The 14,912-nt window shown below is 46.1% G+C and overlaps 1 protein-coding gene across 1 annotated transcript in view; it reads left to right on the top strand.

Annotated features, from left to right (window-relative positions):
• Positions 1 to 14,912, top strand: part of Nlrp8 (NLR family pyrin domain containing 8) — a 32,474-nt gene that overhangs the window by 14,910 nt on the left and 2,652 nt on the right. Inside the window, exons 5-9 of the mRNA XM_050127538.1 lie at positions 4,653 to 4,797; positions 5,798 to 5,950; positions 9,083 to 9,253; positions 11,116 to 11,286; positions 12,357 to 12,527. Of these exons, the coding sequence (XP_049983495.1) occupies positions 4,653 to 4,797; positions 5,798 to 5,950; positions 9,083 to 9,253; positions 11,116 to 11,286; positions 12,357 to 12,527 (811 nt within the window). The remainder of the gene's footprint in view (positions 1 to 4,652; positions 4,798 to 5,797; positions 5,951 to 9,082; positions 9,254 to 11,115; positions 11,287 to 12,356; positions 12,528 to 14,912) is intronic.

Raw genomic sequence — 14,912 nt, 5'->3', positions numbered from 1 at the left:
CGGAGCAAGACATGTACAGCAAACGAAAATCTGATTCCTAAGATCTCAGGGTAAATAAATTAACTCAAGCACGTTACCTCTGCATGTTCTTTATTCTTTGGGTGAAGACGCAGAGAGAAGGGATGATGTCCACCTGGTTTTTAAATGGTTTAAATTTTTTCATAGACAAAAACAATGAAATCACCATGCATTTGAGAATCACAAAATAACAGGTAGAACGTGGCAAAGCAGCTCCAAGAAAAGGTGACACCACCCAGGAAGGGCCAGCGTCCAAGGGGAAATAGCTGACATTCCAAACCATTAGAGAAGAGCACTAGACAGCCCTGAACCCTGGACTCACCCACTCCCCTTCCCCCAATCTCCTGTTTGTCAGTAAGGGCGGGCACCCTGTCTTCCTCTCTTTTTGAAATTTCTACGTGATCTATTAGCAAAGATAATTGTGTGTGGGAGGTGACTTTATGTAGATTTGACTATTTAGAACAAAAAGTGAATGTCATCACTCTAAGGCCCAGTCACTCCATCGTCTGTACAGGAGGAAGTTACTAGGCTGAGGTATTTTGGGAATGAATTCCATTTTGAAGGGGAAAAGAGTCAAGGCTTCACAATTCTGTTTTTACAGAATTGACAGCAACTTATCCAAAAGACAAGTGTTCCCAAAGCTCTGCCATTGGGTTCTCTGTATGGAGTGTCTGTAATAATATATATATATATATTCCCGTAAATACCTATCTGTCTATTGGTCTGTCCACTGTGCATTCGCTATATAGGCTTGTGGGCTTGTGACAGGGAAGAGCTGTACTGATCTTACAGAAGACCTGAGTTTAGTCACCAGAACCCATATCAGACAGTTCACATCTACTTACAATTCCAGCACCAAGGAATTAGATGTTCCTTCCTGGCCTCTGTGGGTACCTGCATTTGTGCATACATGCATCACACACTCACTCAACATACACACACTCAACACACATGCACCACACACAAATGCTCAACACATAAGCACACACATTCAACACACACATACTCAACACAAGCATGCACACAGACTCACACACTCAACACACATGCACACACTGGCACTCTCAACACACATGAATGCAAACATACATCATAATAATAAAATAATAACAAAAGCTAGGTGTGGTAGTATATATCTTTAATTTCAGCATTCAAGATGTATAGGCAGGTGGATCTCTATTAGCTAGAGGCCAGCCTGTTCTGCATGATGAATTACAGACCAGCCAGGGGAGTGAGATCCTACCTCAAAAAACAAAAATTACTACTACTACTACTACTATTATATACATTTTAATAGTACATTTTCAAGGCTAATAATGATATAATGATGAGAAGGTTAAAATAGTTACACAGTAGAGCCCACAGAACCATGCCCAAGAGAAGGAGCGTATCATTCTAGAACTTGTTATGCCTGTAACGCTAGCTCCAGAGAGGCCAGTGCCCCTTCTGTCCTCTGTGCGCACACCCTTATGTGCATTTACTGTCACAACACACCCACATGCACACATACACACAGGCACACACACAAACGAAGAATTTCAAGTCTGAGATCAACTACCCATAAGCTTTAGAGAACACTGCTGCCCCCAGCCGTTGAAGAGCTCGTCTCCCATCCCTACACCCTGCCTTTTCTGCACCAGCATCAGCAGCTGCCCCTGTGGTTGCCAAGGAGCTGCGCTGGCAAGCATGAGATCTTCCCAGAGGAGGAGATAGGATGAAATAGATCATAGTTACAGCTTAGCAAGCTGTTATAATGGGAAATGTATCCCTGGCCCCCAAAGTTTCATCTTTCATTCCATCTTATAGAAATCCATACATAGACAACCAGGGAAATGGGCAGGCACATCACCATGACTTCATTTTCAGTCATACAAACTATACTGTATGTGTGTGTGCATGTGTTAGAGAGGGAGAGTGTGTGTGCAAGAGTATGTGTGTGTGTGTAAGTGTGCACATGCATGTGCACATACGGAGGACAGAGAGCAGCCTGTTGGAGTCAGTTCTCTCCTTCCTCATCTCTGATCTGGGTTCAAACTCAGATCATCAAGTTTGGCAGCAAGCGCCTTTACTGAACAATCACATCAGCCCTCACTCACACAAACTGTAGCAGCAAAGTTTTATGGCATAGTTCCCGCCTGTCTGGAGCACTCCTAAAACTCACAACTACGCTAAACTGGAACCCCATTTCACGGATGAAAATAAAAGATAAGGCATGGGGTTGCAGAGCTATGGGTATCAAGAACTGGACTAAAGCTGCACACACTCAAGACGGGGCAGCACAAACTGTAATTGTAGCACTTGGAGGGTATCAGCAGGAGGAGGAAGAGTTAAAAGTCATTTTTGACTACATAGTAAGTTCAAGGCCAACCTGAGACTTAAGAGACCTTGTCTCTAAGAATTAAATTTTTTAAAAATCTAACTCTGGGGTTGGAGAGATGACACAATGGCTAAGAGCACTTGCTGCTCTTGCAAAGGACCTGAGTTTGATTTCCAACACCGTGTTGAGCCCTCAAAACAGTCTGTCACTCTAGCTCCAGAGAATCCAACACCCCCTTTTGGCCTCTGTCAGCACACACACACACACACATACACATACACACATACCACATACACACATACACACACACACACACCACACACATACACAGTATTTTTTAATCAAAAAGACCTAACCCCATAGTTCTTTTGTCTGTTAAACTGTAACCCAATCCCTGGTGCTTTTAAGATCCAGAAAGTAATCATTTATCATATAAACAAACCACTAATTTTTCCTTAAAACAAAACATTAAGCCTCACGTAGGCCTTGGCCAGTATCTGACTGCCTTTTCTTCTGTTACAACCGCTGTTATTGGCTCCCGTGAACTGAGTGCCTATCATAGCACAAGAAGGATGCTGAGGGAGTTGGGGAGCTGGCTCAGTCACGAAAGTGTTAGCTACACAACCACAAAGATCTCAGTTCCAAGTCCCAGCTCCAACATAAAAAACCAGGCAGGGCCAGGCATGCCTATAATCCCAGCACTGGAAAACAGAAGCGAGACTAGGCCCTCTAGGCAGCTAGTCTAGCCAATCAGTAAACTCCAGGCTTAGTAAAGGGTTCTATGTTTTAAAAATATGGCACCAGGCAGTGATGGCGCACACCTTTAATACCAGCACTGAGGGAGGCAGAGGCATCTCTGTGAGTCCGAGACCAGCCTGGTGTACAGAGTGAGTTCCAGGATAGCCAGGGCTACACAGAGAAACCCTGTCTCAAAAAAAAAATGGAGAATGATCAAGGACACCACTCAGCATCAACCTCTGGCCTCCATACACAGGTGCTCACACAGGCAAACACACAAAAGGATGCTGGGTGCTTTGCTGGGATCATGTAGGGCAATTTGCACACATACCACAAGGAGAAAATGTCCCATGCTCACTGAACAACTTATGCAAGGCCTTCCCACTGAGGAGTCTGGAGGAAGAGATGAAAGCAGGTGCACAAAGCATCTTACATGCTTTCTCTAAGCTATTCGTTCCTGCTCACTGTTTTCAGTCACGGCACTGAGTGACTGCCTTTGTGCCGGTCTTAAGTGACTCTGTTCTTTTTTAAAAAAAAAATATTTATTTATTATGCATACAATATTCTGCCTGTGTGTATGCCTGCAGGCCAGAAGAGGGCACCAGACCCCATTACAGATGGTTGCGAGCCACCATGTGGTTGCTGGAAATTGAACTCAGGACCTTTGGTAGAGCAGGCAATGAATGCTCTTAACCTCTGAGCCATCTCTCCAGCCCCCTTAAGTGACTCTGTTCTAAATCACCTGTTTGCCTCCCAAGACCCTTCCTGTCGCATCAGCTGGCATGTTTTTGGGTCTGATGACCACAGAAATGGTATAGGAGGGGACAGAGGAGAAAGGTCTGTCTGTAACGTGCCTGTCCTGAAAGCATGACTACCTGAGTTCAAATCCCTGGCACCCGTAGGATTATTATATATTATTATTACTATTAAAAATAATCCCAGAAAAAAAATCCCAGAGATCCTTGGAGCTCAATGACCAGTCTCTCTGCACAAACTGGTGAACTCTAAGTTCAATGAAAGACACTATCTCAAAAAAAAAGAAAAGTTAGGCTGGTGGTGGTGATGCACCTCGAGGCAATGGCAGGTAGGTCTCTGTGAATCTGAGACCAGCCTGGTCTACAGAGTGAGTTCCAAGACAGCCAGGGCTACAAAGAAAAACTCGGTCTCAAAAAAAATCCAAAACAAACAAACAAACACATCAGTTAGAAGGGCTGGAGCGGTGGGTCAGCAGTTAAGAGTGCTTGCTTCTCACAGAGGACTGAAGTTCAGTTGTCAGCACCCACACTGGGTGACTCAGTGCCAGGAGCTCTAGCTGCATGGGGAATCCGATGCTCCCTGGTGGCCTCCTGGGATCCCTGCAAACATTTGGTGAACGTACCCATAACCACACACATTCTTACATGAGTGAAAATAAAGTCTTTATGAAAATAAGGTAGAGAGTAATTGGGGGAGGCATCCAGTGCTGCCCTCACACACACACACACACACACACACACACACACACACACACACACACAAAGATCACTGAAGTCCCTTGGTAATGGGGTACTGCTTCGTCATCCAGTTTGATGCATGTGAGTCGCATGTTGCATAAAAACTTTATTCCGTGTTTTGAGTGAAAACCAGCATCTGAGACAGCTGGGAGCAGAGCACACAAAACTGGGGGAGGAGGCCGTGAAATCCCTGTGTATAGCACTGAATCACCCCAGGGTCTTCTGCAGTGTGTAAGGTAAAGGCAGAAGCTGGAATTAGTGGTAGCACATGGATGGGTGGTCTCTGCAGAATGAATGGTCAGGTGCTCTGTGCCAGCCTGGCTTCCTCATCTCCAGCTACCGTTAGCTTTATTCAACTTTAACAGTATAATCTGATGAGATTTACCGTGGATAATGCCCAGAAATGGAATCGCTGGCTCACGTTAGCTCTGTTGTTCATTTTTTGCATATTTATTAGATTTTTTTCTTTTGTAAAAATGTTTAGATTTGTTTATGTGTTTGGATCTTTTATCTACCTATGTATATGTGTGCCACATGCAGGCAGTACCCTTAGGAACCAGAAGAGGGCACCAGCTCTCTTGGCACTACAGTGGGTGCTGGGAACTGAACCCAGGTCCTGTGCAAGAGCAGGCAGTGCTCTTAACCACTGTGGCGTCTCTCTGACTTCTTTTCCTAAGTTCTTACTGGCATGCATTTGCTGTGCACGATTCAGGATTCCACATTTTCACATAGCATGTAATGTGCTTTCCGCACATTCCTCCTTGGCTCCTCTGCTATATGGCCCTGCTCCTGGGAGCGATGAACAAATGTCCATTTACCCCAAACAGGGAACTGACAGCAAACCAAAATAACAATAGCACTGAAGTCCAACTCAGTGAGCCAATGAGTTTATCAGAGTTTCTTACAGCTGTATAGGTGAGGGGCTACTTATAGGAGCAAGACATTGCAAAGCCAGTTTTATCACTGAAAGCCCACCTAGCATGGGCTCACAGAAGCTGGCACCTTAGACCTCACTGCACAGCTCCTGGGAACTCAGTGCGCTAGAGAGTTCCCTTCCAGGCTGCTCGGCTGCTCGGCTGGTTGGAGTCTCCTCCAGTTTACGGCTGAGAAGCTAGAACTAACTCCTAGAGTTATCCTTCCTTGAGGAAGAATGTGAGGTAGAGGGAAGGGTCTTTGGGGGTACCATTTCCTCCAGGAGTAAGACACTCCATCTCTTGTGTGTCATCTCTAGGCTGAAGAACTGTGAGGCCACCTTTAGAGACTGGATTCTGCTCACCAGCAGTCTTCAAAGGAACTCGCACCTGAAGGCTGTGCTACTGACAGCAAGCGCCCCAAACATTTTTGGGGTGAAGTACCTGCTGCTGAGTTACCTCAGGGAACTGATGTAAGTTTAAATTCTCTTCCTGTCGTTATCATTTGGTAGCTCCAGGGCATCCCTAAAGAAATCCTGTGCCACAATGGGAGAAGGTAGATGTATTTAACAGGTGGCAGTCTTGTGGTTGGTGCGATTGTGTGGGTATACAAATGAACATCCACGAAAACTGAAGAAGTGTGACAGAGGGAGGGAGCACAAGATAAGGAATACCTGTGCTGGCTGATTTTGTCATCTTGGCACAAATCTAGACATCTCCAGGAAGGAAAAAAATGCCTTCATCAGATTGGCCCATAGGCACTTTCTTGATTAGTGATTGATGTGTGATCTCACTCCACTATGCCCAACCCTGAGCAGATGGTTCTGGGGTCTATAAGAAAGCAGACTGAACAAGCCATGGGAAGCAAACCAGTAAGCAACATTCCAACATGGGGTCTGCTTTGCGTTCCCTCCCTGACTTGCCTGGATGACGGGCTGGAGGGTATAAGGTGAAATAAGCCCTTCCCTCCCCAAGTTGCTTTTGGATACAGGAATTTATCAAAGTGATAGAAACCTACCCTGTTGATTAGGGCTCAACAGTTAAGAGAACTTGCCATTCTAGCAGAAGAGCCAAGATCAGCCTCTAGCTACCAATGTAGAGTAGCTCAAAAGAACCTTTAACTCCAACTCCAGAGGATCCAATAATCTTTTCTGGCCAGTATGGTCACCTGAACTCTTGTCCCCCCATGCAGACATATATGCATAATTTAAAAATAAAATTAATCTTTTTAAGAGTATTGCAGTAGTTTGAATAAAATGTCCCCCATAGGCCAATAGGGAGTGTGGCATTGTTGGAATAGGTGTGGCTTTGATGGAGGAGGTGTGTCACTAGCTTTGAGGTCTCAGAAGCTCAAGCCAGTGTTTCCTGCTATGGATCAAGATGCAGAACTCTCAGCTCCTTCTCCAGTACCATAACTGCCTGCACACTGCTGTGCTCCCCAACATGATGATAACTGGCCGAACCTCTGAACTGTAAGCCAGCCCCAATTAAATGCTTACCATAATCATGGTGTTTCTTCAGGGCGATAGAACCCCTGAGAGAGGTATATACTTATACCTAATACCCTTGACCATATCATCATGAGCTCTGTGTGTCCTCCATCCAATGAACAAAACAGTATTATTATTACTGTGTTCTCCCTCTCTGTGCCTGTCAACTGTCCTGAATGCAACTGAACAGGCTAGAATCTTTTAACTCCATGGCAGAACTATACGCACTTATCCTTAAGCAGGATGGCACACAGGCACACGGGTTTCTATTATCTAACATTTTACACAGACGGTGGCATCTGCTGTCCTTCCTTTTTAATCAGTAGGTTTTTGGTTTGGGGGTTTTTTAGTTTGGTGTTTTTGTTTGGTTGGTTGGTTGGTTTGGTTTGGTTTGGTTTTTCGAGACTGGGTTTCTCTGTAGCTTTGGAGCCTATCCTGGAACTAGCTCTTGTAGAACAAGCTGGCCTCTAACTCACAGAGATCCGCCTGCCTCTGCCTCCTGAGTGCTGGGATTAAAGGCGTGTGCCATCACCTCCTGGCTCACACAAGCAGGTTTTAAATGGACATTTTAGTAGCAGAATTTCAGCGTTGAAGAGGGCTTGTCTTCAGTCTGCAAGGCTTTGTGGCTGGCTATACCCATTTCCAGTCCTATCATCAATGCATAGCAAAGTTCCCAGGACTTGAGATTCTCAGCTGACTCTAGTCACGTTTTGTCAACCTGTTGAGCAGCAAATGGCACTTTATTGTTTTAATTGATACTTCTGTCATTTTTCTGAATGATCTTATTTTTAATTATTTTTATATGTGTATTTCCCATGCATATGTATGTGCCCACGCACACGCATATCATGGCACACACTTGAAGGTTTGGCGACAACTTCAAGAGTCAGTTCTCTCCCAACACTATGCTGATCCCAAACTCTAACTCAACTAATTGAGCTTGACAGCAAGAACCTTTGCCTTCCAACCATCTCATTGGCCCAATAATCTTTCTATTCGCCGTGTTAGCCCTGATCTCTGCACTTGGTGTGTCTTTCCATTTTTAACGTCTGGAATTGTGTCTCTTCCTGGGTCAGCTCTCATTGAGTCGGTCACCTTTGCTGTCCTCTTTGTAAAGATTTGCTTAGTTTTATTGTACATGCTTGAGTGTTTGCCTGCATATATGTCTGCATGCAACATGCATGTCAGAAAGCAGCAGTGAATTCCCTGGATGTGGAGTTAATGGTTGTGAGCCACCATGTGGGTGCTAGGAACCAAACTTAGGTCTTCGGGAAGACCAGTCAGTGTGCTGGACTTACTGAGCCCTCTCTGTCATACAGTTTTTCTGACCCCGTTATTCCTTCAATCTGTTATCTTCTCTTCCACAAAACCTGAAAATCCTAAGAGCTGGTCACAGAGCCATACGAAGCTTTTTTTCTTCTGGAAGGAAAGCTCAGGTTAAAGTGACTGTTCCTCAGCATAGCACACACACATACACATGCACACACACATGCATGCCTGTACACACACACAAACAAAACAAAGAAAAGCTAGTTGTGGAAATGAATTTAAACTGTCCCTTGTCAGTTGTAGGAGCCAGACTGATCAAGGATACCACAAGAAATCTCACAGAATCAACTAACCTGGGCTCATTGGAGCTCACAGAGACTGAACCAACAACCAGGGAGCCTGCACAGGACTGACCTAGGCCCTCTGTATATATGTTACAATCGTGTAGCTTGGTCTTCTTGTGGGACTTCTAATAATGGGAACAGAGGCTGTCTCTGACTCCCTTACTGACTTTTAGGATCCTGCTCCTCATACTGGGTCACCTTGTTCAGCCTCAGTACACGGGAGGTGCTTAGTCTCACTGCAACTTGATATACCATGTTTTGTTGGTCCTCATGGGAGACCTGTCCTTTCCTAAACAGAAACGGGGGAGGAGTTGATGGGAGAGTAGAAACATAGCGGGGTGGGAGAGAGACAGGGAGGAGAAGAGAGAAGGGAAACTTCGGCCAGGAAGTAAAATAAATAAATAAATTTATATGTATATGTGTATATATGTATACATATATAACATATATTGTATGCATGTACATTAAAAACTGTCCCTTGCCTGTGCATTTCTCTTCACAGGCTGGAGAATTGCAACCTCACTGAGGACTCTTGTCAAGAAATTGCCCACTCTCTCAGCCACAGTAAGCTGCTGACCCACCTGAGTCTGGCAGAGAACGACTTGAAAGATGAAGGATCGAGGCATATCTGGAATGCTCTGAAAGATTTAATGTGTCCTTTGCAAAGACTGGTGTAAGTCTGCAAGGATTTTCTTCCTGAAACTCTGGGGGGATTAGGAGGGGGTGATCAGGAGACTCTATTATGGATTCACTTATGCGGTATGGTAAGTATTGTGATAATTTAGTTTTTCTATAATGTATAGTCAGCTGAGAAGAGACTCTCAATGAGTGACTGTCTAGATCAGATAGTGGGCCTTTGGGCATGTCTGTGGGGGATTGTCTGATTGAGCTTATTGATTTAGGAAGACTCAGACTGAAAATGGGTATTACCATTCCCTTGACTTGGGTCCTATGAAAGAAGAGAAAGTGAGCTGAATACATGCATGCATTTATATTCTTTGTGTGTTTGTCTGTCTGTCTGTTTGTCTGTCTGTCTCTCTGTCTCTCTCTCTGTGTCTCTAAAAAAGTGAGCTGAATACATGCATGCATTTATATTCTGTGTGTGTGTGTCTGTCTCTCTCTCTGTGTCTCTAAGAAAGTGAGCTGAATACAAGCATGCATTTATATTCTGTGTGTGTGTGTCTGTCTCTCTCTCTCTCTCTCTCTCTCTCTCTCTCTCTCTCTCTCTCTCTCTAAGAAAGTGAGCCGAATACAAGCATGCTACATAGCATGAATAATACAAATCCAGAGACAGATACTGGGGTTCAAGATGAAGATCAGAAAAGCAAAGCAGCTGGGCGGTGGTGGTGCACGCCTTTAATCCCAGCATTCAGGAGGCAGAGGCAGGCGGATCTCTGTGAGTTCGAGGCCAGCCTGGTCTACAGAGCTAGTGCCAGGACAGGCTCCAAAGCCACAGAGAAACCTTGTCTCGAAAAAACCAAAAAAAAAAAAAAACCAGAAAAGCAAAACAGCCAGCCACTGGCTCTTACCTCAGTGAGTGCTCTGTCTGCCTGGAATTCACTCTGTAGACCAGGCTGGCCTCGAACTCACAGGGAACAACCTTCCTCTGCCTCCCAAGTGCTAGGATTAAAGACATGTGCCCCAATCACCCAGCCAGAATGCATTTTAAATGGTAGTCTGTTGGCCATTTATCTCACACAAGCAAGCATGGGTTCCTTAGATGGCTTTCCTCAGAGTTCATATTGGTCATTTTCTCCTTGATGTGTTGATGTGACCAAATTCCCAACAAGAAGATACTTGAGTGGACAAGAGTTCCTTGTGGCTCATGATTGAGGGGACTCTACATTCTTTTCTGACCTGATGGAAAAGGCATAGCAGCAGGAGCATGAGGCAGCTGGGCACATTGGGTCTGTAGGCAGGAACCACAGAACTGACAGGAAATGGGGCTCTAAAACCTCACAATTCCCCTGGCAAGATGGCAAGCCTGTCAACGTGAGTTTGAGCCCAAGGACCAACGTGGTTAAAGGAGATAACCAAGTCTTGCAAATTGTCCTTTGACCTCGCTACATGTGCGTTATGTCATTGCCACACACACACACACACACACACACACACACACACACACACCACTGCCTCCATTGAGTGCTATTTAAGCAAATGAGTATGTGGCCCTCCATTAGAACATTGGCAACCTTCTAGCGACCACACACCCAAAGAAAAATGACCCCTCTCCCTCCCTCTGCCATCAACTGCCACTAGCTCTTTGGTTGGTGGGGTTGTGTGAGCCCCTCCCAACTCTGTGCTGAATTTCTAGCTTGATCTTGTGCAGGCCACCACAGCAGCTGTGAGTTCAGGAGAACAGTCATTGTGCTGTGGCCAGAGGGCAGACACCCCTCCCATCTTTCTGGTTCTTACTTGGCGTTTTCTGCCCCGCCCCCCATGTTCTCTGAGAAGTTAACCAAGATGTGCTAATTACTGAAACCATGGAAGAAATAAGTACAGTCCAAGAGTGATTTGGATGGTGTTTCCTAACAGGCTGAGGCAGTGTTCTTTGACTTCAGCATGCTGTGAATATATGACGTCACCTCTCAAGAAAAATAAAAGCCTGCAAAGTCTGGACCTGAGTTTCAACAGGCTGATGGACAAAGGGGTCACCCTACTCTGTAAAGCTCTGGAAGATACCGACTGCAACTTGTTGGTTCTGGAGTAAGTTGTCTCAATTTTCCCAGCATCTCCGTCTCTACCCCTAGCCCTGAGGTTAGGAACTCCTGCAGCCATGTCTGTTGTAAGATAACAGCTGCTAAGGGTCTGATTCTTTCCCAGCGAAGTCTCAACTCCCTAAGCCATCTCACTAGACCCTCATTCCTTCCCCTGAATAATTGCCCTGCGGACCCTAGTGCATAGCAGGAACATGCAGCCTGCTTCAGCTGCGGTGGGATTCGGGTCTGTGCGCTCTGTGTGAGATGAGCCCTCAGACATCTGAGGACATAGTGACTTCCCTTCTGTCTATTTCTGGGTTTTGCTTTGGTGTGTGTGTGTGTGTGTGTGTGTCTGTGTGTGTTTGTGTGTTTGGGGTTTTTTGTTGCTGTTTTTTGTTGTTGTTGTATTTTTGAGACAGAGTAGGGGAAACTCCACCCAATGGGGGGCATGTTCGCCTCAGGCTAATATTTACATATAAATCTGGCAGCATGAGCCCTGCCACTCTCTTTTTTTTATATCTCCTGCTCATCGCTGGATCCCTAATGTTGTAAGCTATTCCTTCATTAAAATTTGCTGTTTCATATTAAGCTAGCCTGATTATTACGCCGACTACATTTTGGTGCTCCAACGTCGGGCTTTTTTGCTCCCGCCCTTGCAAGGCTGGGGGTGCAAGCTCGATCTTTCCCAGCCTTTCACCTGAGCGTAGCCCACTAGCTTTCAGGCGTGCTCCCGGCTTGTTTTCCCTTCCCCCACTCCCGTCCAGCTGCCTCGGCCCAGGCCAAGGTACAGAGGTACAGTCGCAGCTCGCAGCTGGGCAGATCAGTGACCCCACTTGGCCCCGCCCGCCATTCTAAACAGAGCGGTGGCCCGCACGAGTCTGTACGGCCCTGACCTGCCCGCCAGAATCTCCACTGCAACAAGACAGGGTTTCTCTGTAGCTTTGGAGCCTGTCCTGGAACTCGCTGTAGACCAGGCTGGCCAGAACTCACAGAAATTTGCCCATCTCTGTCTCCCTGAGTGCTGGGATTAAAGGCGTGTGCCAGCACCACCCAGCCCTTCTATTTCTGCCCCCACAGGCTGGAACAGTGTTGGTTCACCTCTGCCTCTTGCAGCACTCTGGCATCCACGCTCTGTAGGAACAGGAAGCTGAGGTACCTGGACCTGAGCAAGAACATTATCAGAATCAAGGGCATGCTGACCTTGGCCCTGGAGTTCTTCAGATATGGGAGGGCAGAAGAGGTCCTACTGTAAGTTCCTTGGGAACCAAAGAGACTCAGTAACCATTGGGAAGAGGTTTTTTTTGTTTGTTTGCTTGTTTTTTGGGGTTGTTTTGTTGTTGTTGTTGTTTGGGTTTGGCTTGGGTTTTCGAGACAGGGTTTCTTTTTTAATTTATTTGTTTTTTAAAGGATCTTTTCTCATTAACATACCTATCCCAGCGCCACTCCCTCCCCCCGCCTTCTGACACATCACTTTGAGGCAGAACCAGGGCCCTCCCCTCTATAGTTAGGCTGAGCAAGGTACCCCTCCAAAATGAATGGGCTCCAAAAAGCCAGTTCAAGCACTAGGGATAAATCCTGATCCCACTGCCAGTGACCTCAAAGATTGCCCCCACCACACATCTTTCACCCATATTCAGAGGGCCTAGTTTGGTCCTATGCAAGTCCCCGCTGTCAGTCCAGAGTCAATTAGCTCCCACTAGCTCAGGTCAGGCATTTCTGTGGGTATCCATATCATGGTCTTGACCCCTTTGGTCGTGTTATTGCTCCTTCCTCTTGGGCTGGTCTCTGGGAGCTCGGCCCAGTGCTTCCCTGTGAATCTCTGCCTCTGCTTCCATCAGGTTCTATGGTGACAATTAAGGTAGTCATCAATCTGATTACAGGGAAAGGCCAGTTCAGGCACCCTCTCCACTCTTGCTTAGAATCTTAGCTGGGGCCATCCTTGTGGATTCCTGGGAATTTCCCTTGTTCTAGGTTTCCCACTGGCCTCATACTGGCTCCCTCAGTCAAGATATCTCTTTCCTTGCTCTCCCTCTTTGTCCTTCCCCCATCTTGACCATCCTGTTCCCTCAAGTTTTCATTCCCCCTCCCCTTCTCTCTTCTCTTCCTCTTCCACCCTTCCTTCCCCTACCTCACGCTTCCAATTTTCTCAGGAGATCTTGTCTATTTCCCTTTCCCTGAGGGATCCATGTATGTCAAGGTGGGGTTTCTTGGTGGCTTTGGAGCCTGTCTGGGAACTCACTTTGTAGACCAGGCTGGCCTTGAGTTTGTTGGTTTTTTTTTTCCTTTTTTTTTTTTTTTTGACTTTGAAGAAAATGCAGAAAGCTAATATGTCATTTTGTCACAAAATAGTGTTTAATGTAGTTCTGATCTTATTTCCCTGAGTTCCTCAGTGGCTGGTTTCTCCAGGGAGCTCTCTTCCCAATGTCTAGTGGAGCTTCCTCCCTAAATTCCTCCATCCTATTTGTTCAGGGCACAGGGCCTCCTCTAATGTACATCCTCCTTTTCTGATGTCAGGTTAGGCAGATGGCTGATTTCCCAATCCTAGGATGAACTGAGAGCACCTAGAGAGCAAGCAGGTACCTGCTGCCAGCTAACGAAGGCGGGGCATCATGGCCCCCTTTATCTGCTTCTCTCATGAGCTCTCGCTAAACAAATGTTTCTTACAGGCCTCATTAGGTCTCCTATGCACAAACACAACTCAACATCTCCTGTGTAGAGTGAGATGCACCATGGGTGTGGCTGGAAGTCTGACCGGTTCCTGGGAACTCCCAGCCCCCTTCATGTGCCATTTAGACCGTCTGATGGGAAAGGGGTCTGTGTTCTCCTGACTGCTATGCTCTCTCTTTTCATCCTTTCCTTTCTGTTTCCTTCATTTTTTTTTCTGGTTTTTGTCTCCTTTTGTTTCTATGTATCCCTGGGTGGCTTCAGCCTCATCTTCCCCTGCCTCAAGCTTTCTGAGCACCAGGATGATATGGCATGAGTTAACATGCCTCTCTCTTCATCCCAAGTTTTAGACTGAGTTGTTGTTGTTGTTGTTGTTGTTGTTATACTATTCACCAGCTGAGTGACTGTCAATCACCTTGTCTGCCTTTGTGCCTCAGTTTCCCTGTCTGTAGGTAGGATTTGAGTGTGTTCTTCATCCATGAGATTTCAGGATTATTATGGGGAGTGTACATGCGAGACCAAGCACTGACATGTTGTCATCCAGGGGTGTATGTGGGCGCAGGTGTCATTGCAACCGATGCCTTCAGAGCCCAAACTGTGCAGCAAATTACCTCAATATGTTTTCACCTAAAGCAGTGAGTAGACTCTCTGATGGGCAAAGCCACAGAGCTGTCTGACCAGCCATTCAGATCAGGGTGTCTCACTGGGTCTCAGTGAGGCTGTTGCCTAGGATGTGATGGGAGCCGGGAATCTTCTGTCCACACATGTGGCCATTGGCCAGAGGCCTGTGCTGTTCTATAGGGTAACTCATGACATTAGCTAGTTTCTCCCAGAATTCATGACAAGAGAGATGTACAGAAACACAGAGAGACAGACACATGGGAACAGATTCAGAGAAACACGCAGAGAGAGAGAGAGAGAGAGAGAGAGAGAGAGAGAGAGAGAGAGAGAGAGAGAGAGACGAAGAGA

The sequence above is a fragment of the Alexandromys fortis genome, unplaced genomic scaffold (genome assembly GCF_014885135.2).
Source record: "Alexandromys fortis isolate MF-2015 unplaced genomic scaffold, M_Fortis_MF-2015_v1.1 scaffold_267, whole genome shotgun sequence".
In the NCBI taxonomy this organism is placed as follows: domain Eukaryota; kingdom Metazoa; phylum Chordata; class Mammalia; order Rodentia; family Cricetidae; genus Alexandromys; species Alexandromys fortis.
The sequence above is the reverse complement of the archived record's forward strand: the minus strand, read 5'-3'. Positions and strand labels throughout refer to the sequence as shown.